Source organism: Globicephala melas, chromosome 11 (assembly GCF_963455315.2).
Source record: "Globicephala melas chromosome 11, mGloMel1.2, whole genome shotgun sequence".
In the NCBI taxonomy this organism is placed as follows: Eukaryota; Metazoa; Chordata; class Mammalia; order Artiodactyla; family Delphinidae; genus Globicephala; species Globicephala melas.
In genome coordinates this window covers 82,450,816-82,473,994 of record NC_083324.2, presented here as the reverse complement: position 1 = coordinate 82,473,994, position 23,179 = coordinate 82,450,816, and the positions used below count along the sequence as shown (strand labels likewise).

Genomic DNA, 23,179 nt, shown 5'->3' with positions numbered 1-23,179 from the left:
ATATCTTCTTTGGAGAAATGTCTATTTAGGTCTTCTGCCCATTTTTGGATTCGGTTGTTTGTTTTTTTGATATTGAGCTGCATGAGTTGCTTGTATGTTTTGGAGATTAATCCTTTGTCAGTTGCTTCATTTCCACATATTTTCTCCCATTCTGAGGGTTGTCTTTTGGTCTTGTTTATGGTTTCCTTTGCTGTGCAAAAGCTTTTAAGTTTCATTAGGTCCCATTTGTTTATTTTTGTTTTTATTTACATTTCTCTAGGGGGTGGGTCAAAAAGGATCTTGCTGTGATTTATGTCACAGTGTTCTGCCTGTTGTTTTCCTCTAAGAGTTTGATAGTTTCTGGCCTTACAATTAGGTCTTTAATGCATTTTGAGTTTATTTTTGTGTATGGTATTAGGGAGTGTTCTAATTTCATTCTTTTACATGTTGCTGTCCAGTTTTCCCAGCACCACTTATTGAAGAGGCTGTCTTTTCTCCACTGTATATTCTTGCCTCCTTTATCAAAGATAAGGTGACCATATGTGTGTGGGTTTATCTCTGGGCTTTCTATCCTGTTCCATTGATCTATCTTTCGTTTTTGTGCCATTACCATACTGTCTTGATTACTGTAGCTTTGTAGTGTAGTCTGAAGTCAGGGAGTGTGATTCCTCCAGCTCCGTTTTTCTTTCTCAAGATTGCTTTGGCTATTCGGGTCATTTGTGTTTCCATACAAACTGAAATTTTTTGTTCTAGTTCTGTGAAAAATGCCATTGGTAATTTGATAGGGATTGCATTGAATCTGTAGATTGCTTTGGGTAGTATAGTCATTTTCACAATGCTGATTCTTCCAGTCCAAGAACATGGTATATCTCTCCATCTGTTTGTATCATCTTTAATTTCTTTCATCAGTGTCTTACAGTTTTCTGCATACAGGTCTTTTGTCTCCTTAGGTAGGTTTATTCCTAGATATTTTATTCTTTTTGTTGCAATGGTAAATGGGAGTGTTTTCTTAATTTCACTTTCAGATTTTTCATCATTAGTGTATAGGAATGCAAGAGATTTCTGGGCATTAATTTTGTATCCTGCTACTTTACCAGATTCATTGATTAGCTCTAGTAGTTTTCTGGTAGCATCTTTAGAATTCTCTATGGATAGTATCATGTCATCTGCAGACAGTGACAGTTTTACTTCTTCTTTTCCAATTTGGATTCCTTTTCTTTCTCTTCTCTGATTCCTGTGGCTAAAACTTCCAAAACTGTGTTGAATAATAGTGGTGAGAATGGGCAACCTTGTCTTCTTCCTGATCTTAGTGGAAATGGTTTCAGTTTTTCACCATTGAGGATGATGTTGGCTGTGGGTTTGTCATATATGACCTTTATTATGTTGAGGAAAGTTCCCTCTATGCCTACTTTCTGGAGGGTTTTTATCATAAATGGGTGTTGAGTTTTGTCCAAAGCTTTCTCTGTATCTATTGAGATGATCATATGGTTTTTCTCTTTCAATTTGTTAATATTGTGTATCACGTTGATTGATTTGTGTATATTGAAGAATCCTTGCATTCCTGGGATAAACCTGACTTGATCATGGTGTATGATCCTTTGAATGTGCTGTTGGATTCTCTTTGCTAGTATTTTGTTGAAGATTTTTGCATCTATGTTCATCAGTGATATTGGCCTGTAGTTTTCTTTCTTTGTGACATCTTTGTCTGGTTTTGGTATCAGAATGATGGTGACCTCGTAGAATGAGTTTGGGAGTGTTCCTTCTTCTGCTGTATTTTGGAAGAGTTTGAGAAAGATAGGTATTAGCTCTTCTCTGAATGTTTGATAGAATTTGCCTGTGAAGCCATCTGATCCTGGGCTTTTGTTTGTTGGAAGATTTTTAATCACACTTTCAATTTCAGTGTTTGTGATTGGTCTGTTCATATTTTCTGTTTCTTTCTGGTTCAGTCTCAGAAGGTTGTGCATTTCTAAGAATTTGTCCATTTCTTCCAGGTTGTCCATTTTATTGGCATATAGTTGCTTGTAATAATCTCTCATGATCCTTTGTATTTCTGCAGTGTCAGTTGTTACTTCTCCTTTTTCATTTCTAATTCTATTGATTTGAGTCTTCTCCCTTTTTCTCTTGATCAGTCTGGCTAATGGCTTATCAATTTTATCTTCTCAAAAGAACCAGCTTTTAGTTTTATTGATCTTTGCTATCATTTCCTTCATTTCTTTTTCATTTATTTCTGATCTGATCTTTATGATTTCTTTCCTACTGCTAACTTTGGGGTTTTTTGGTTCTTTTTTCTCTAATTGCTTTAGGTGTAAGATTATGTTGTTTATTTGAGATGTTTCTTGTTTCTTAAGGTAGGCTTGTATAGCTATAAATTTCCCTCTTAGAACTGCTTTTGCTGCATCTCATAGGTTTTGGGTAGTTGTGTTTTCATTGTCATTTGTTTCTAGGTATTTTTTGATTTCTTCAGTGATCTCTTGGTTATTAAGTAGTATGTTGTTTATCCTCCATGTTTTTGTATTTCTTACAGATTTTTTCCTGTAATTGATATCTAGTCTCATAGCGCTGTGGTCAGAAAAGATACTTGATACGATTTCAATTTTCTTAAATTTACCAAGGCTTGATTTGTGACCCAAGGTATGATCTATCCTGGAGAATATTCCATGAGCACTTGAGAAGAATGTGCATTCTGTTGTTTTTGGATGGAATGTCCTATAAATATCAATTAAGTCCATCTTGTTTAATGTATCATTTAAAGCTTGTGTTTTGTTATTTATTTTCATTTTGCATGCTCTGTCCATTGGTGAAAGTGGGGTGTTAAAGTCCCCTACTATGATTGTGTTACTGTCGATTTCCCCTTTTATGGCTGTTAGTATTTGCCTTATGTATTGAGGTGCTCCTATGTTGGGTGCATAAATATTTACAATTGTTATATCTTCTTCTTGGATCGATCCCTTGATCATTATGTAGTGTCCTTCTTTGTCTCTTGTAATAGTCTTTGTTTTAAAGTCTATTTTGTCTGATCTGGGAATTGCTACTCCAGCTTTCTTTTGATTTCCATTTGCATGGAATATCTTTTTCCATCCCCTCACTTTCAGTCTGTATGTGTCCCTAGGTCTGAACTGGGTCTCTTTTAGACAGCGTATATACAGCTCTTGTTTTTGTATCTATTCAGCCAGTCTGTTTGTTTTGGTTGGAGCATTTAATCCATTTCCATTTAAGGTAATTATCGATATGTATGTTCCTATTACCATTTTCTTAATTGTTTTGGGTTTATTATTGTAGGTCTTTTCCTTCTCTTGTGTTTTCTGCCTAGAGAAGTTCCTTTAGCATTTGTTGTAAAGCTGGTTTGGTGGTGCTGAATTCTCTTAGCTTTTGCTTGTCTGTTAAGCTCTTAATTTCTCTGTCAAATCTGAATGAGATCCTTGCTGGGTAGAGTAATCTTGGTTGTAGGTTTTTCTCTTTCATCACGTTAAATATGTCCTGCCACTCACTTCTGGCTTGCAGAGTTTCTGCTGAAAGATCAGCTGTTAACCTTATGGGGATTCCCTTATGTGTTACTTGTTCTTTTTCCCTTGCTGCTTTTAATATTTGTTCTTTGTATTTAATTTTTGATAGTTTGATTAATATGTGTCTTGGCGTGTTTCTCCTTGGATTTATCTTTTATGGGAATCTCTGTGCTTCCTGGACTTGATTAACTATTTTCTTTTCCATATTAGGGAAGTCTTCAACTATGATCTCTTCAAATATTTTCTCAGTCCCTTTCTTTTTCTCTTCTTCTTCTGGGACCCCTATAATTCTAATGTTGGTGCATTTAATGTTGTCCCAGAGGACTCTGAGACTGTCCTCTATTCTTTCCATTCTTTTTTCTTAATCTGCTCTGCAGTAGTTATGTCCACTATTTTATCTTCCAGGTCACTTATCCATTCTTCTGCCTCAGTTATTCTGCTATTGATCCTTTCTAGAGAATTTTAAATTTCATTTATTGTGTTGTTCATCTCTGTTTGTTTGCTCTTTAGTTCTTCTAGGTCCTTGTTAAATGTTTCTTGCATTCTCTCTATTCTATTTCCGAGATTTTGGATCATCTTTATTATCATTATTCTGAATTCTTTTTCAGGCAGACTGCCTATTTCCTCTTCATTTGTTAGGTCTGGTGGGGTTTTGCCTTGCTTCTTCAACTGCTGTGTGTTTCTCTGTCTTCTCATTTTGCTTAACTTACTGTGTTTGGAGTCTCTTTTCGCAGGCTGTAGGTTTGTAGTTTCTGTTGTTTTTGGTGTCTGTCTCCAGCGGCTAAGGTTGGTTCAGTGGGTTTTGTAGGCTTCCTGGTGGAGGGCACTAGTGCCTGTGTTCTGATGGATGAGGCTGGATCTTGTCTCTCTAGTGGGCAGATCCATTTCTGGTAGTGTGTTTTGGGGTGTCTGTGGCTTTATTATGATTTTGGGCAGCCTCTCTGCTAATGGATGGGGTTGTGTTCCTGTCTTGCTAGTTGTTTGGCATAGGGTGTCCTGCACTGTAGCTTGCTGGTCGTTGAGTGGAGCTGGGTCTTGATGTTGAGATGGAGATCTCTGGGAGATTTTCGCCATTTGATATTATATGGAGCTGGGAGGTCTCTTGTGGACCAGTGTCATGAACTGGGCTCTCCCACCTCAGTGGCACAGCACTGATGCCTGGCTGGAGCACCAAGAGCCTGTCCTCCACATGGCTGAGAATAAAAGGGAAAAAGGAAAGAAAGAAAGAAGAAGATAAAGTAAAATAAAATTATTAAAATAAAAAATAATTATTAAGAAAAAAATTTAAGTAAAAAAAAAACAAAAACGGACAGACAGAACCCTAGGACAAATGGTAAAAGCAAAGCTATACAGACAAAATCTCACACAGAAGCATACACATACACACTCACAAAAAGAGAAAAAGGGGAAAAAATATATATATATCGTTACTCCCAAAGTCCACCTCCTCAATTTGGGATCATTCGTTGTCTATTCAGGTATTCCACAGATGGCAGGGTACATCAAGTTGATTGTGGAACTTTAATCTGCTGCTTCTGAGGCTGCTGGGAGAGATTTCCCTTTCTCTTCTTTGTTCTCACAGCTCCCGGGGCTCAGCTTTGGATTTGGCCCCGCCTGTGCGTGTAGGTCGCCTGACGGCGTCTGTTCTTCGCTCAGACAGGACGGGGTTAAAGGAGCAGCTGACTGGGGGGCTCTGGCTCACTCAGGCCGGGGGGGGGGAGGGGCACGGCGTGCGGGGCGGGCCTGCGGCGGCAGAGGACGGCGTGACGTTGCACCAGCCTGAGGCGCGGCGTGCGTTCTCCCGGGGGAGTTGTCCCTGGATCCCGGGACCCTGGCAGTGGCGGGCTGCACAGGCTCCCCGGAAGCGGGGTGTGGATAGTGACCTGTGCTCGCACACAGGCTTCTTGGTGGTGGCAGCAGCAGCCTTAGCGTCTCATGCCCGTCTCTGGGGTCCGTGCTTTTAGCAGCGGGTCGCGCCCGTCTCTGGAGCTCCTTTAAGCAGCGCTCTGAATCCCCTCTCCTTGCGCACCAGGAAACAAAGAGGGAAGAAAAAGTCTCTTGCCTCTTCGGCAGGTGCAGACTTTTACCCGGACTCTCTCCCGGCTAGCCGTGGCTCACTAACCCCCTTCAGGCTGTGTTCACGCCGGCAACCCCAGTCCTCTCCCTGCGCGCCGACTGAAGCCGGAGCCTCAGCTCCCAGCCCCCGCCCTCCCTGGCGGGTGAGCAGACAAGCCTCTTGGGCTGATGAGTGCTGGTCGGCCTTGATCCTCTGTGCGGGAATCTCTCCCCGCTTTGCCCTCCGCACCCCTGTTGCTGCGCTCTCCTCCGTGGCTCCAAAGCTTTTCCCCTCCGCCACCCGCAGTCTCCGCCCGCGAAGGGGCTTCCTAGTGTGTGGAAACCTTTCCTCCTTCCCAGCTCCCTCCCACTGCTGCAGGTCCTGTCCCTATTCTTTGTTGCTGTTTTTTCTTTTTTCTTTTGCCCTACCTAGGTACGTGGAGAGTTTCTTGACTTTTGGGAGGTCTGAGGCCTTCTGCCAGCGTTCAGTAGGTGTGCTGTAGGAGTTTTTCCACGTGTAGATGTATTTCTGATGTATTTGTGGGGAGGAAGGTGACCTCCGCGTCTTACTCTTCCGCCATCTTGAAGCTCCACCAGTCTGGCAGATCACTTTGATTTCTTTTTAAAAAATATTTATTTATTTATTTATTTATGCAGCACCAGATCTTAGTTGCTGTGTGTGGGATCTTAAGTTGCGGCATGTGGGATCTTTAGTTGTGGCATGCAAACTCCTAACTGCGGCATGCGGGGTCTAGTTCCCTGCCCAGGGATCGAACCCGGGCCCCTGCATTGGGAACGCAGAGTCTTAGCCACTGGACCACCAGGGAAGTCCCATCAAGGACATTCTTAAATGAAATTGATGTTTGTTTGTGTGGTGGTATAGAATACAGTGATGACTGGCACAGTTTGATGCTACTGCCTTGGTTTGTGCTAAGACACCAACAGTTTTTGCCACCATGGCTTTTGCACCACCCATGTAATGTCAACATGATATAAAGGACAAATTTGTTTTAGTATTAGTATAAAAATTGTTTTGAACTTGTGAACCTCTAAGTGAGTCTCAGGGTCCCGCAGGGGTCCATGGACCATACTTGGAGAACAGCTGGTCTGTAGGAGTGAAGACATGTAGGGCAGCCTGAGGTGTTTCTCCAGCTTTCCTTCGTATACTCTTCATGATTTTTACACTGTTCATAGATTATGCGTGGCATCAGTGCTAAACTTTCCAGTTAATCCCCTGTGCTTAATTTGTTGATTAAACTGTATCTAGAGAAGCTCCTAAGTACAGTTACTTGAACTATGTAGAGTACTATGTAAAATCGAGAAACTCCGTCAAAACTTAGAATTTTCCCATGAGTAGATTTTTCCTAATTTCTCAGCTGGAGAATTTTTATTTCATCAGTGAACACCACATTAATGGGGTGGACTATCATCATCTGCTTTTCTTACTTCATTAAGGGCTAGAAGGACTTTTCCATTCCTGAGACTCTAGATCAGAAGTTGGAAATATTTTCTGTAAAGGGCCAGATAGTAAATATCTCAGGCTTTATGAGACAGTCACTGTTACAGTTATGCATCACTGCTGCTATAGCTTGTAAGCAATTCTAGACAGTATGTAACTGAGTGAGTGTGACTGCGTTTCAGTGAAACTTTATTTGCAAAAATATGTGTTGTGGGGACTTCCGTGGTGGTCCACTGGTAAAGAAACTGCCTTCAAATGCAGGGGACACGGGTTCGATCCCTAGTCAGGGAACTAAGATCCCACATGCCACAGGGCAACTAAGCCTGTGCACCACAAGTACTGAGTCCGCAGGCGCCTCAACTAGAGAGGAAGCCAGCCGGCGTGCCGTGACAAAGAGCCTGAGTGCTTCAACAAAGATCCCACGTGCCACTACTAAGAGACCCAATGCAGCCAAAAATAAATAAATAAATCCTTAAAAAGAATGGTTAAAAAATATATATATATATGTTGTGGGCTGTAGCTTGCTGACTCTTGATGTAGATCAGTGGCTTCTTATGTAGGATGTATGTAACCAAAGGAGCTACAAAAAACATTAGAACCTCTATTTATTTTTATTGTTGACTTCTTTTAAGATTTCTATCTTGGTTTTATAATATATAATGACAATGATATATTTCGTATATAATAACTGAATGTTAAAAAATAAGAGTATTTTTTTCTAAAAAATTAGAAAACTTTTTTACTGTAGTGGGCTTGATTAATAAGAATGGGGACCACTGCTCTAGATGTCATCTCTCCTGCTAATGCCTAAGTAGTTGGCTTTTTTCAGGTGTCTATCTTAATCACCCAGATCTTTAAAGTTTATCTCCTCTTCTTGAGGAGTTAATTTTTTCCCATGGTTCTTACTGTTAAAATTAAAGCCAGCATCTGTGTGAAGAGTCTACCCCCAGTCCTGTTAGGTGGCCTGTATTAATAGTATTTTTCTAATCAAGTTGCAACAAATTATATTGGCTGAACATTTCTCTGTGTTAGAATGAGCATGCTTACCCATGAAGGAACAGTCTGTACTTAAATGGCACAGGAGTTTGGAAGGATTCATAATGGCACAATTTGAGTGTTATGGGGGTCATTTGAGAGGTTTTACAACACGCTGTGTTTGTATTTTTCTCATTTGGGTATGAGTTAGGGAGAAGAGAACGGAGGAATTAGAGGTGCAAGAGGAGAGATTACATGGGCCGTGTGTTGAGCTGGAGTTTGTTAGAAAATAGGGGCAATAGTTCTCATATGTACTGATGACTTTTCCCACTGTGGCAGTTGGCTCCCATGTATCTCTATTTGATCATAATTCAGATACAAATAAGCAATTTTGTTTACAATTAAAATGAGATTCTGCATGCATTTATATGTTGATGTCCCTGAACCTGATCCTTTCAGCAGACTTCCTTCTAGAAAGCTGTACACATTTCATATAGTCAGTCTGAAAGCTCTCCCGATTGTCCATCATTCAAAGCTTTATTTTTCATGCCACTTTTTCTCCCCATTGCATTAGTCATGAGAGGTAGATGCCTTAAGGGTCCTTGAAATCATTAGTGCTCCCAGGATGGAAGTTCCATGGGAACTGGGCTCTCTCTGTCTTGTTCACATTGCATGACCTGATACTCTGCAGTCAAACCAGTGGCTCAGAGTGAAGGTTTTTCAAGGGAAACTGAACTGCTCTAGGATAGCAGAGCGGAATCCTGGGAGGCTGAGCGGATTAATTTTTGACACATTTTTGACCAGAGATATTACGGCCAGAGGTGTTGGTTTCTGCAGAAATCCTCCGGTCAATAATGTGTTAAGAGCCTATCAGATTACTCAGTTACTTTCTTCCCCATACTCAAGTTGGCAAGTATTGCTGTAACGGCACCCAGTTTTGCTCTGCGTTACCTCCTCCAATCCAGGGCTAAATCCTGTCTGGATTCCTATGCAATTCCATCTGTTTCTTTCAGTTCACTCGCCCGGTACATTGTCTTTTTGCACCCAGGGGTTTGTAACTACCGTTTTCTAGGACCAGCTCAGATACAAAGTGGGAGATCTGGGTCGTGTGTGTGGTACTGATGTTAATGTTGCAGGTCTAGTAACAGGGAGGACCACACATGGCTTTGGCAGCTTCATCATCTGGAGCGCAGGGATGGAAGAAACAGTGATCTCTGTGTGACCCCATCATCCCACATAGGAGACGGATTTAGAAGAAGGTGCAGATCTAGGGACAGGGCAGTGCCCTTGTCATTGTTCTCATCACAGAGACCTTACTAATGTCCTCACCCTCTGATTTGCCTGGGATCTGCTCTTCTTCAGAGACATGCCCAGTGGTATAATACATGTTATATCACATGACCTATAGAGCCTCATGTACTGAGAAACAGAGAAGTATATACATTGTATTGAGGCTTCTTAGGAGTCATCCAGCATGCTAGTCTCTCTTCACTGTAGACCAGCCTCTCTGTTCCTATATATTCTGCTACCTCACTAGACCGCTTAGGGTCTGCCCAGGAGCTTCAAGGTAGATTTATAAGCAACTTGAATGCTGTAACTGATTAATGAATTAATTGATTCTAACTAACGAACTATGGCTCTATCAGAATTAAATGCAGGGCCAGGTACCCCGTTGTTGCTGAATAAGCATTCAGGTATGAGGGTGACAGTGGTCATCCTGGATTCATCCAGTTCATCTCTGGAGGAGAATAGGAATTAGGAAGTACTTGGAAAAATGCCCATTCAGTTATTATTTATAGCTTCCAAAATTTTATTTAAGTGTATTCTTAAAATTTATTCTAGTTTAGGTATCAGTGGGCCGAAAAGATGGCACAGGTTGAAGAAGGCTTTGTTATACATTTCTCATGGGATCTCTCAATGGCCTGTGAGCTGACATGTTAAAAATGTAATTACACTGTAATTTGGAGTGGCAGGGAACGACGAGGTTAGAGGTTGTGGTGCCGAGGAGAAGAGAATATATAGCTTTAACTACATCGATTTTTCTTGTTCCCTGAAGATTTTTAAGAGGAGCTAATCTTCTCCCTCCTCTGAAGCCTCCGCGACATGCATCATCGAGCTTAAACTTGGCTCATGAGAGCGCAGCCAGCAGTTCATCCCCTTCAGACTCATGCTTTTGTGTTGTCACATTTCATACTCATCAAGGTGACATTCGTGTGTCTGATGCTTTCAGGGAAGAGTTTGGAGTGTGGATTAATGTTTGTCAAGGTTGTCCTGAAGACACTGGTATACTTCTTTCCCAATCTAACCTCCTTCTCTTTATTCCTGCTCTCATTTAAAAAGGAAGAAATGCTGTTTGGAGTGTGGAATCAGAAGCATTAGCTTCTATTTCCATTCCTAAATTTCTGTAAATAATTCTGTAAAAGAATGGTCTCCAGCCCGGGTCAGATGGACTGTATGGTGAACACAGTAAATGATGAGATATTGAGGAATGTGGAGAAAAGAGTAGAACTTGTTTTATGCTTATTTTCTTCTTATCCATTTTATGTGTGTGAGTATGCATTTTTTTTTTTTTTTTTACTGAGCCTAATATATTAATATAGTAGCACATGTATATAATTTGTAGATTAACACACAGATTTGGGGGAGATGTGTGCTCAAAATACGTTTCAGTTAGGAGTGAACGATCAAAAAATTTAGAGAATACCCCTTTAGGCCTCTGGCATGTCCTCATCTGGGAAGTGTTTCAGGTTGTCATATCGTCAGAGTTGGTGAGTGGTCCAACTCATTTATATAGACGTATGCATTTATATGTTGGTGTCCCTGAACATCAACATACATCTATATAAATTAGCATATCAGGCAGGATTGGTATCCATGACATTTAAAAAATTTTAAAGCTCTCCCACTCCCATTTTCAAACTAGATGTAAAGGAGAAAAGTCTAAATTATCCCCAGAAAGGCTATCAAATGACTATGTCAGGAACAGACTGCTGTGGTTCTGAGTTTCAGCAGCCTTTCTGCTACAGAGCATATTTCATTGTGTGCACACAGAAAGCGGCAGAGTGGCAAAACTCTGTATTCTTGCGTGAAACGCTTCCTTCGAGCCTTTAAATGTAAGATTTATTGGGGGGAACTCTTCAATGCTGTGGAATGTGGGCACACTCAGATAATCACAATGTTGTTCATTGGATTATTACCCTGTACCTTTGTGCTTTTCCTGCATTGTAGATTATGGGGCCTGCTAGACATCCTTCCAATCTGTCAGTCATTTTTGTTCGTTAACACTGTCCTGGAGTATTTCACACTATTTGAAAGTCACAGTGTTTTTACAGTTTCAGGGAGGAGGCGGGGGGGGGGGGCGAAGGAGTAAGGAGGGAAATTTGGCCCAAAAATAATAACTGGAAAAATTGAATTCTTACAAAGTCATCTAGATCACAAAGATCAGGTGAGAAATTCTAATTCAATAGATTATCTAGAATCTCGAGTGGCAAAGAATTTGGCAAGTGATTTAGACTCCAGATTGCTTGCCAACTTCTTTGTTTTTGCATTTTAACTTCTTTTAATAGCCCCCAAATATTAGTTTATTTTTGATGTCCAAAGGAATAAGAGGACAATCGTTGTTTAAGAAATTACCTCAGAATACCTCTTAGTGTTGGCTTTCAAATTAGAAACTAAGTGGTTGGTTGAATGTAATGAAAGGGGTTTGAAATTTTTGATTTGAAAACCCATGGATATGCCACCCTGGATTCCCCTGTAGAGTAGGTTGAAGACTCTTGACAATATGGAAAGCATCTGACCCATTAGCGAGATGATGGCACAGTGGTTAAGACAACGAGATCATAGGTCACAGTGCCTGGGTCTGAATCCTGTCTCTGTCCAGACTAACTTTGTGACCATGGGCAGCTCACTAACCTCTCTGTGCCTTGGGAGAGGAGGGTGGGTCTCCATCTATAAAGTGGTGTTAATGACAGTGCCTCCCTCCTGGAGTTACTGTGAAGACTACATGGATTAATGTATTTAAAACACTTCGTGGGGCTTCCCTGGTGGCGCAGTGGTTGAGAGTCCGCCTGCCGATGCAGGGGACGTGGGTTCGTGCCCCGGTCCGGGAGGATCCCACATGCCGTGGAGTGGCTGGGCCCGTGAGCCGTGGCCGCTGAGCCTGCGTGTCCGGAGCCTGTGCTCCGCAACGGAAGAGGCCACAACAGTGAGAGGCCCGTGTACCGCAAAAAAAAAAAAAGAAAAAAACCATAGTGGGATATACAATAAATGCCATGAACTGATGGCAAAAAGCTGTTACCCACTTCCCACCATGAGAAAGTCAGTCAAGATGACTAGCACGGGTGTTTGGAAAGCTTTCTACATTGTATAATATAATCATTATGTGATACAAGCAGTACTTAGTGAAAACATGGGCAAGAATTGTTCCTGAGTGACACAGACCCCCGTCAGGGAAGTGCAGGGAGTTCTCTGCAGTGAGGTGACATCAGCACAGCAGTTGGGAGACGCATGTGAATGCAAATTGAGTATTTATCCAAGATTTGCTTATGTGCTCACTGATAACTGTGCTCTGAGAAAGCCGTCCCGGAAAATGAACTCTCAGAAATGAAATTAGTTATGTAGTGTCTCGTGTATTTTCTATTTAAGGGAGGCCAGATCAGAGGAAGAGGGAGACAGGGAGAATGGGCCAAGCAGCAGCCATATCATTACCTTTTCTAACCTGGTGTCACACAGCATCACTGGACGACATCTACCTCTGTGTTGTTTCCAATTTTTGACAATTACGAATACAGCTGTTTACCAACAATACTACTGGGTTGGCCAAAACGTTCGTTTGGGTTTTTCCGTAACATCTTATGGAAAAACTCAAAGGAACTTTTTGGCCAACCCAATATGTAAGCTTTTGTGTAAATAAAAGTTTTTATTTCTCTTGGGTGAATGCCCAGAATTGAGGTTGCTGGTTCGTGGTAAATGTACATAAAACTTACTAAGCCGCTGTCATGCTGCTGTCCACCTTGAGTGTGCCATTTGCATTCCCGTCAGCAGTGTATGAGGTTTCAGTCGCTTTGCATCGTGGTCAGCACTTGATATTGTCACTTTTTTTTTGTTTAAGCAATTCAGTAGGTTTGTAGTGACATCTTATTTTGGCTTTAAATTGTATTTCTCTAATGGCTAATAATTTTGAAAATCTTTCATGTACTTATTTGCCTTCAGTATATTTTCTTCGATGAAGTGTCTGTTTAGATGTTTCTGCTCATTTGAAAAAAATTGAGTTAATTGTTTCTTATTACTGACTTCTGAGAGTTCTTTATACATTTTGAATACCAAGTCCTTTGTCAGAACTGGGATTTGCAAATATTGTCTCCCAGAATATGGTTGTGTCACCCTTCTCTCAACAGCATCTGTTGCTGAGCAAGACTTTTTGACTTTGATAAAGTCTAGTGTATCATTGTTTTTTTCTTTGCTTTTGGCGTCAGATATAAAAACTCTTAAACTGGGTTTCCCTGGTGACACTGTGGTTGAGAGTCCGCCTGCCGATGCAGGGGACGCAGGTTTTGCCCCGGTCCGGGAAGATCCCACATGCCGCGGAGCGGCTGGGCCCATGAGCCATGGCCGCTGAGCCTGTGCGTCCGGAGCCTGTGCTCCGCAACGGGAGAGGCCACAACAGTGAGAGGCCCACGTACAGCAAAAAAAGGAAAAAAAGAAAAACACAAAAAAACTCTTTGACTAAGCCATACATTACTCCGTTGACCATTTCTTCTGGGATGGTGATGTGTCTCATCTAGAAGGCTCACGAACTTCCCATAAGAATCTTTCGTGACTGCTTTTTTTTTTTTTTAACATCTCTCTTATTTGCACAGTAGTACTTCATATTCCCCCTATGCCAGAGGGATTATTTCACTCTATTAGAGTTGCTTTTATTTTCTGAGCCTTCTGCTAGGCTGTGCTGGGTGGTTAGTATCACAAGGGGAGGGGCTATCTTGCTGTGTTCATTGTTGCCTCAACCCAGTGATTCATGCACTGTGGGTGGCACTCGCTGGATCTGTGAATGGATGGAGTTGCTGGTCATTTTCGAGTTCCCATGCCTTTGCACATGCTCTTCCTAATTACTTGAAATACTCTCTTCCGTTTTCCCTGCCTGGTTGGCCCCTTCCTATCTCTCAAGCCTTGTGGACCCTTCCCCATTTGCTCCAGGATGAAGTGCTTATGTCCTCCTGTGTTCTTAGGGCACTTTGAACATGCTCCCTTTTCAGCATGTCTCCCATGGTGCTGCAGATAGCTGAGGAGGGGTCTTTCTCCACCACTGGAGAGCTGCCCTTACTCATCACTTAATCCTCAGACCCTAATATTCCTACCTAGGACTTAGTAGGTACTAAATAAATGTTTATTGAATGAATTACGGTATATGTTTGTCCTTTTCTAATTTATTTTTAACATTAAAAAGCCTAGGCATTAACATAATTTAGAGAAACACGGTGGGCAGACCATGCCAGCATGCACGCGTCTCCATCATCTTCATGGACATTTTTTCTATAATAAAATTTTATTTACACCATCCATAGAACATTTACTTTTATGATTCTTTTAGATTATGGATCATTCTAGATAAATTTAGAAATATAGTACAAAAATTCTGTTAGAAAAATATTCATATCATCTTTAATGCTACCACCCAGGCAAGGTATTCTCGTAACATTTTGCTATACTTTTCTTCTTAAAAAAAAACACAGTGTCTATATTTGTGAGCATTTATGTCTATCATTTTATATGTAGTTTTTACCAATTACACTCATTGGCTCTGATCACACAAGTATGCACCTGTAACGCTGTATATTTTTAAAATTTAATATTGCACTCCAAACATTTCTGGTGTCATTAAGTGTTAGGTTTGACTTTTAGTGTACCAGCATATTATTTTCAAGGTTTTTGCATGTCACATGTAGAGATGACGCTGTCCTACCCACCGCATTAACGTGAAACCTGGTTCTATTATTGATGTGCCCTTCAACTCCTGGAAATGAATTCATATGACAAAAGCCAGCTGTACTTCAAGTCACATCAAGTGACAGAACAAAATACACAATAAAGAGGTTCTGAAGTGTAGTCACTACTTGACATTAAATCCACAAAAGGAGATGAGATGAGAATGATTTGCCATAGTTCCTGAATGGGGAAGTACAGGTGAGAACTCTCAGATACCGTGGGCTTGGGGGGCCCTGTATTATAAGGTGGAATTTACTCCCAGAGAAGCTGCAACTGTCATTAGATGTCATGGAGAAATGTCGGGACTTGTTCTGAGCCCTTGGTCGATGGAAAGAGATGAGAGAGTGGAGACCCTAAAACAACTATGGGAAGAGTTGTTGTTTTTGTTTTTTAATCTGAAACTTAGCAAAGTTAATAAAGAGGCTTTTCGGTGGAAAAGATGGCACGTGGAACCCCATGATGAAGACTAATTCCCTGGCATTTTCTCTGACACCTGTGGGTGCTCGTTTCACTTTTTAAAGCAAATCTGATGAAACTACACACGCGTGCTTCAGAGGCTGGGTTTTGACTGTAGTTCTGTCCCTTTGGCCTAGTTTCACTATATTTCTCTGAGCATCTATTTCTTCATCTGTAAAATGTAAACAGTAGTACCTCCTAGCGTTGTTTTCAGATTTAAATGAGCTGTTGTTTGAGATTTAAATGTAAAGTGCCTAGCATGGGGCCTGGTACCTTGAAGCTTGAAATAATAGTGATTTTCAGTTCTCTTTCTACCTTCTGCCTTTCATTTCTATTTCAGTAAAAATTTGTTCATTTGCTGCTTGTCGTGCCCTGAGGGTAAAACTGATATGGCCTCCCTGAAGCCACAAAGCTGAAATAGACATCGATGTTGTTTTCAAAGAACTTACAACCTGGGGTGATGAGGAATAGATGTTTAAGCATCAAACTATACTATAAGACAGAATAAAATAAATGCTAAGTAGAGGTGTAAATATTGTGCTGGTTGAGGTGACCTGGGGGAACTTAATAGAGGAGAGGATTATGATACAGGCATTGAAAGATACATGGATTTTTGTAGCTGAACACAGCTTTTTTTTAATTTTTAATTTTTTTTTAACTTTTAATTTTGTACTGGAGTGTAGTTGATTAACAATGTTGTGATAGTTTCAGGTGTACAGCAAGGTGGTTTAGTTATACATTTTCCCATTTAGGTTGTTGCATAATACTGAGCAGAGTTCCCTGGGCTATACAGTAGGCCCTTGTTGGTTATCCATTTTAAATATAGCAGTGTGTACATGTCAGTCCCAAACGCCCTAACTATTCCTTCCCCCCACCCTTCTTCCCCTGTCGTAAAAGATAACTCTGATTGTGAAATTGCATATGTTTGGTGAGTAGTGAAGTGTCTGCTTTTTGGCTTGAGCATGAGTTAGGGGCTGGAAAAATAGTGTGGTGGCAGATCTCTGTTACAAATAGCTTCACTCTATGGTTGAAGAACTTGTATGAGGCATAAGACAAAAAATAACACCTGGACTATCTCACGTGTATAATCCGTACTAAGAACTGCAAGCAAGGTACCAAATGGTTGTGGGATGCTTGCCAATAAGCATTGGGGATCCCATCCGATGTCACTTATCATCAGGCTAGATACTGTCCTTGCTTGCCGTATAAACTCCTCTAGCTAGAGAGCATATGATATACTTGATGGTGAAAGAATTTATGAAGGAGCAGTCTGAAGAAATAGGACCTGTTAGTGTGGAATTAGACATATGATTTCTCTTAGAGTAAGGAGGTTCTTCAAACAAACACTGCTACCAACCTCTTTTTCTTTGGAAATAGGAATCAGAGTCCCTAGAGGTAATTTACCTTCAGCTTTTAGGAATTCTGCTTACATCATCCTGAAGATCTGTCCTAGGGAATTTAATTGTTGTCTGGGGGTCAAAATAGATATAGCTGAATGTTGTGCTTATAAATAACAGAAATTAACAGGTAAACTGGGATGTCATGGATTAAGAAGTCAAGCGCCATATGGCCACTGTAAGAGCACTTTCATGTATTTTGTTATTTCTGCTTCTAGGGACCTAATCCCTATCATCGCTGCTCTGGAATACAATCAGTGGTTCACTAAGCTGTCCTCTAAGGATCTAAAACTGGTAAGTAATTGAAGATGTTGCTTAGCTTCGCTGAATTTCAAAAACCCGATAATTATATAAAAACACAACACACATTTGTTTTTCTGCCACGCTGGTTGAGCCGCGTACATGTTATTTCTTAGGGGGATATTTTCTTATAAATGATCTGCAGACCATTTAACAAAGTTTGTAATGTGAGATGCTTCAGAGAAGTACTTCCTCATGTTTTCAGCTGCTTCAGGCAATTTTAGATGATGAACAGAAAGACGCATTTAGTGGAGCTTCAGTACACACTCATGCTGTTGGCAAAGACTGTTAAAGTTACATTTGCACAGCTGCAGATAGCAGGTTGTATGTTCCTATCTTGCATTCCATCTCCACAAAGCTTCCCTTCCTGAGAATTTAGGAAAAGGTTGCTAAGGTAGAGTTGGTCTGGTTTAATTATGATAGTTAACATTCATTTTCTAGATGAGTTTTTGGGCAGATTTATATGTAAGCAAAATGAAATCAAAGTGAAATCTGTTAGTTTTTATAAGGCATGGGGGAGCCAAAGCTTTGGTCTGTTTTACTATTGGAAATAAGATGCTCTGTTGGGTTTTTTTTTTTTTTTTTGCAAATTCAAAGCAGCCATATGGACAGATGCTTATCCATGAGTTAGGCTTCTGCTGCTTCATCTTAGCACAGAAGATAATTTAGATGTTGTTTTATTGGAAACTCTTACATTCAAGCCTCCACCTTTCAGAGGTCATAGAAACTGGGGGTTTAAAATTTTAAAAGTGAAGAGATAGAATTTGGATTGAGACATGGATCTATTGAAAGTGGAGGGTTGAGATTTGCTGGCGGCCAGCCTGCTGGTTCTCTGAACTTGCCTGGCGTGTGAGTGGCTTAAGGCGTTATAGGTATGAGCATAGGCAGAACTCATTTGGGGATTATTAAGAGCCAATGCAGCAGACAAAAAGAGTGTGGGCTTGGAAACCCACAAATCTGGGTTTCAGATTCTGACTCTTATTACAAGGCTGTGTGACCTTAGATACATTACTTGACCTTCCAAGGCCTCTGTTTCCTGCGTCCCTATTATTGTGAGCTAGTTGGAGCTCATGTCTTATCAGAATCTGTGGCTCAATAGCTACACAGTAAAACTTGGTTTAATAAATAGATGTCAAATGAGTTTGTTGAATGAATGGACATAGAAATATAACTATTTTGCAGGTTATTGAGATGAGTAAATAATGTGTATAGAAATTCTAACAATGCCTAACGTATTACAGGCATGTCACAATCAGATTAGCAAAGAGGCTGAGAAATGAACAAATGGGGGAGCATGAATTATAGAGACTGTATCAGCTACACGGCCGGGGGTGGTGGTGGTGTCTGAGGTCAGTGATGATTGAGGTACAGATGGTGACCTCCCAGGGAACAAACAGCCGTGATGGGAGACCTGGGAACAGAAGTCTCTCATTGCTGTTTGCAGGGATGGGGACCATTTGCAGGACTGAACCAGCAGAGATTCCAGGTGCGCGAGGGGAGCCATTTTGAGGAATGAGAAGTAGATTAGCCCAGGGATTGTGGGATCAGAGAGAACAATGCTTTGCTACGAAGTCAGGTTTCCTGGTTCATTCAGACATTCACCTTAAGCCCACGATTTTCAAAACGGGGCACAAGAGAGCTGTGAGGAGGTTGTGGAAATCCCACTTTTGGAAGTTGTCCCAAATCATTAGTACCAGGCCACCGGTGCTGCCATTCTGTCATTATTCCTCCCAGGCAGCATCTCCTTTTAACTGCCTTAGATGTTTAGGGAAGAAAACATGCACCTAATTATTTCAGTCTTGGCTAGACAAAGCATGTAAGTGTTCATATGCTTTCTTGGGTGTCCCGGGATGGCAGGAAGTGGAGTGACAGGATTTGAGGATTGCCCTCACTGCTTATCTATTAACTGAGATTTAAACATAAAAATGCAAATGTGCATAGTTTTAATATTGGGTATTTAAAAATGAAAAATGGTCTTTGGGCTAGCTCTCTGCAAGTTTTCAAAAAGAATACTAGCAATTCTTCCATGTTTGTTACTCAAAGTTAAAAAGAAATGATAGGGACTTCCCTGGTGGCGCAGTGGTTAAGAATCTACCTGCCCATGCAGGGGACACGGGTGTGAGCCCTGGTCCAGGAAGATCCCACATGCCGCTGAGCAACTAAGCCCGTGTGCCACAACTACTGAGCCTGCGCTCTAGAGCCCATGAGCCACGACTATTGAGCCTGCGTGCTGCAACTACTGAAGCCTGTGCGCCTAGAGCCTGTGCTCCACAACAAGAGAAGCCATCGCAATAAGAAGCCTGCACACCCCAACGAAGAGTAGCCCCTGCTCGCCGCAACTAGAGAAAGCCTGCACGCAGCAACGAAGACCCAACACAGCCAAAAAGAGAAATTAAAAAAAAAAAAAGAAAGAAATGATACTTTCCCCTTTGATGGCTTCTACAGTATGCAGTCTCAGAACATTTTCTAACACCTGGTCTGTTTGAGGCAAAGGAAGGCATTACACCTTCCGTGAATTTTTTAAAACACGAAGTGTAGAAAGAAGTACCCTCCTCTCAAGTTATATGAATTCTCTGGGTTGTTAAGATTGCTGCTTGCTCAGTAGAAGTCTCCTGAGCTGAAGGTACCACAGGAAAAATATGACATATGCTTTATGCTGATCTTATGAAGCCAGTTAGCAGTCAGTATCGTAAATTTAAATGGAGGGATAGAGGGATTTTCTTTTTTTTTTGAAGATATGCTGAATATGCAATTAGGACCAGGATTCTGGACTCATTAAATTAGCAGTAGAATTGAGGTCTTGCTCAATGCTCTCAGTTTTAGAATTTAGGCAAGTCATTGAGCATCAGTGGGTCTTTTAAAATCATTTAAAAATGATGTGGTTGGGCTGGATAATGTACGTGGTTCCTCTTAGTTCCAAATTTTCATATTTGTTTTATTGGATTAGTTCATTTGTTATTTTATAGTGATTCTTCTAGTTTTTATACTGTACTTTTTATTTTTAAATTTTTTAAAGTTGATTTTCTTATTTTTTAAATTTATTTTATTTTTATTTTTTTTTGGCTGCGTTGGGTCTTCATTGCTGCGCGCGGGCTTTCTCTAGTTGAGGCGAGCAGGGGACTCAACTAGAGGTGTGTGGTGTGTGGACTTCTCATTGCAGTGACTTCTCGTTGCACAGCATGGGCTCTAGGTGTGCAGGCTTCAGTAGTTGTGGTGCGCGGCTCAGTAGTTGTGGCTCGCGGTATCTAGAGTGCAGGCTCAGTAGTTGCGGTGCATGGGCTTAGTTGCTTTGCAGCATGTGGGATCTTCCTGGACCAGGGCTTGAACCTGTGTCTGCTGCATTGGCAAGCGGATTCTTAACCACCGCACCACCAGGGAAGTCCTACATTTGATTTTTAAATAAATACAAGCTCTTAGAGAGTCATTGTATTAATTCGTTAAAAAAAATTTCCTCTAAATCTGTAAACGTAGTGCTGAACATGAAGTAGACATTTGGGGAAGACTACGTAATGGTAACATTTACTTGTTATCTAGGTTTGTGTGTGTATCTCTTTAAAATGTCCATCACTTTATATTCTTTGGTGTAGCAAATAATGCTTTTCATGTAGTTGGCACTTAATAAAAAGTAGCAAAATTAATGTAATCATGAACGACTTATTACTCCTCTCCCCTACTGGCATCTTAAAGAAAAGTTGGACACACTTTTCATACATTTTTAAAAAAACTTTTATTACAGTAATTATGCCCAATGGGTAGATGAAAGCCCTGCTTTACATCCTGGCTTTGGTAAATTACTTTTCTGGATGCTCTGAGGTAGCCCTGGAACGGTAATGATACCATGGATTATTTCTGGAAATTAGAATAATCTTTGCAAAAACATGTCTGAGTAATCACTTTTTATCATGACGACACAATAAGATCAGTTCCTCTGGTTGTATATTGTAAGGCGAAGAATTATACTGATAAGGGGTCACCATTTTGAAAATCACCACTGTCAGCATAATATAAATTGCAGGCATTGGGTCACTTGGAATTAATTTTCCTCTCCCCTCATCAATCTGTGGGACACATTAGAAGCCCAGGAATAGTGTGAAAGCAACATTATAGACCCAGTGGGATCAAGCAGCACAGAAGAATTATAACAGCCTTAAATGCTGGGTGACTTGGTGGTTTTTCCAAGTCAGTTTTTCTAAAGGCTACTTCACTGGAGAACTTTTGCTATATTTTATACTGTTCCCATAATGGTTAATCCACTTGGGTATTTATGATCTGATAAATCAAAGAACTATAATACTTTTATGTGGTATTCTAAGAAAAGAAACTGCTTTGACATTTGTATGCATGACACAAAATGATTTCTCTCTCTCTCTTTTTAAAATAATATAAAGGATTTAAATAGACCCTAGATTATAATGACATTTAAATATCACTTTTTAATGTCCAAATAATTTTAAGGTCAGGAGCCACCTTAAATTACTTTTGGAATAAGGCAGGATATAAGTAAATATAAAACATTAATAAATAAAAATTTAAAAGAAAAAATTATGCACAATTCTACCAGGGCACAACTCTTCATTTTTCATAGTCCCCTCAAGACTTTTGCTACATAGCTTACCTATTTCAATTGTTGTAATCTTTATTAAACATTTTAATTATGCATTTTCATTTAACATTATATCATAAGACTTTAAAATATTTTGACAGATGTAAGTTTACAACTACATAATTTTTGTAAACATGAGGTTTATTGACATGAGACCATTGATTACTGAAGTCTTTCTTATTACCTTACCCTAGTTTAGAGATTACTAGTAGGAACATCGTAATACCTAACGATTATCAAGTGGTTATTCAGCCTCCCTTTTAAAGTACATGACATCTTTAATCTAATTTTCTTATCTACAAAAAGGGAATAATAATAATTAACAGTTTTATAATGAAATACACGTAAAGGGCTTAGCTCAGTAAAGAAAGCCTCATCGTCATCATCACCATTGTTGCTACCACTCAGTCTTTAGTGTGTGATTTTGGATATCCCTTTCTTGGGAAGTCCTTTTGGTTTTCCCAGGATTGGGTGAGATACGCCTCTGTATGCCCATAGCACTACCAAAAATGGCCTTTCTAGTTTTCTATTTCTATATTTCTGTTTTTCTATCATAATTGTGTATTTCCTTCTTGTCTGATTGCCTTCCGGAGGGTACACTCTTGACGGCAGAGACCTTGTCCTCTGCGTTGTATTCCCAGGACCTTCATCGTGAGGGTGTGTAGTAGTAGATGTTGAGTCATAGTTTGTTGAATGAATGATTTATTTAACAAAAACTTTGCATCTGCATAGATTTATGACAGTGAAGTGAGATTATTTTTAGACCTATGACATGGTCAAAGAATATTTTCTCTTATAGTCCACTGATGTCTGCGAACAGATCTTGAGGGTGGTGAGTAGGTCCAATCGACTGGAAGAACTGGTGTTGGAAAACGCTGGACTTAGAACGTGAGTATTTCCTGAATACATGAATGTGTTGCTTTAAAACATTTTTCCATTTCCTCTAAAATTAATGTATAGTTTTGAGAAAAACGTTAGGCTACTCACATATAGAGTATAGTGTATTCCTTTCTTTAAAAAAGTCCCTGTGATCCCCATCATTATCATGAAGGTCAAGGATTTTCTAACATCTTTTGCGGTTGTGTCACATGGTATTTCTGAGGGTACATAAGTATAGTGGGTAAGAGCATGGACCCTTGAGCCAGATGCCTGATGGCTTTGGGCAAATTGTTTCAGTTCTCTGTGCCTCAGTGTCTTCATGTTTAAGGTGGAGATAATAATAATGCCTACTTTATAGAATATGGTAGTAAGGATAAATGGATTAATACTTGGGAAGTGTTTAGAAAAGTATCTTTCATATTATAGATGCTATGCATTAGCTTTCACTAGTATCATTAATGGTAGTCATAGTAATAACACATTTCATAGGATGTTACTGCTTTGTTTTGAGCTGTTTTAGCCATTTCTCTCCCTTTTCAAATTCACACTTAAATAATCTTCATCTGGTGGTTCAGTAACCAATACCCAAGCC

General features: G+C 40.3%; 1 protein-coding gene across 13 annotated transcripts in view; it reads left to right on the top strand.

Annotated features, from left to right (window-relative positions):
* CARMIL1 (capping protein regulator and myosin 1 linker 1) overlaps window positions 1-23,179 on the top strand; it is a 316,706-nt gene that overhangs the window by 153,316 nt on the left and 140,211 nt on the right. For all 13 annotated transcript variants that reach the window (XM_060307233.1, XM_030881247.2, XM_030881244.2 and 10 more), the window contains 2 exons: window positions 17,024-17,099; window positions 22,508-22,596. In XM_060307233.1, the coding sequence (XP_060163216.1) occupies window positions 17,024-17,099; window positions 22,508-22,596 (165 nt within the window). The remainder of the gene's footprint in view (window positions 1-17,023; window positions 17,100-22,507; window positions 22,597-23,179) is intronic.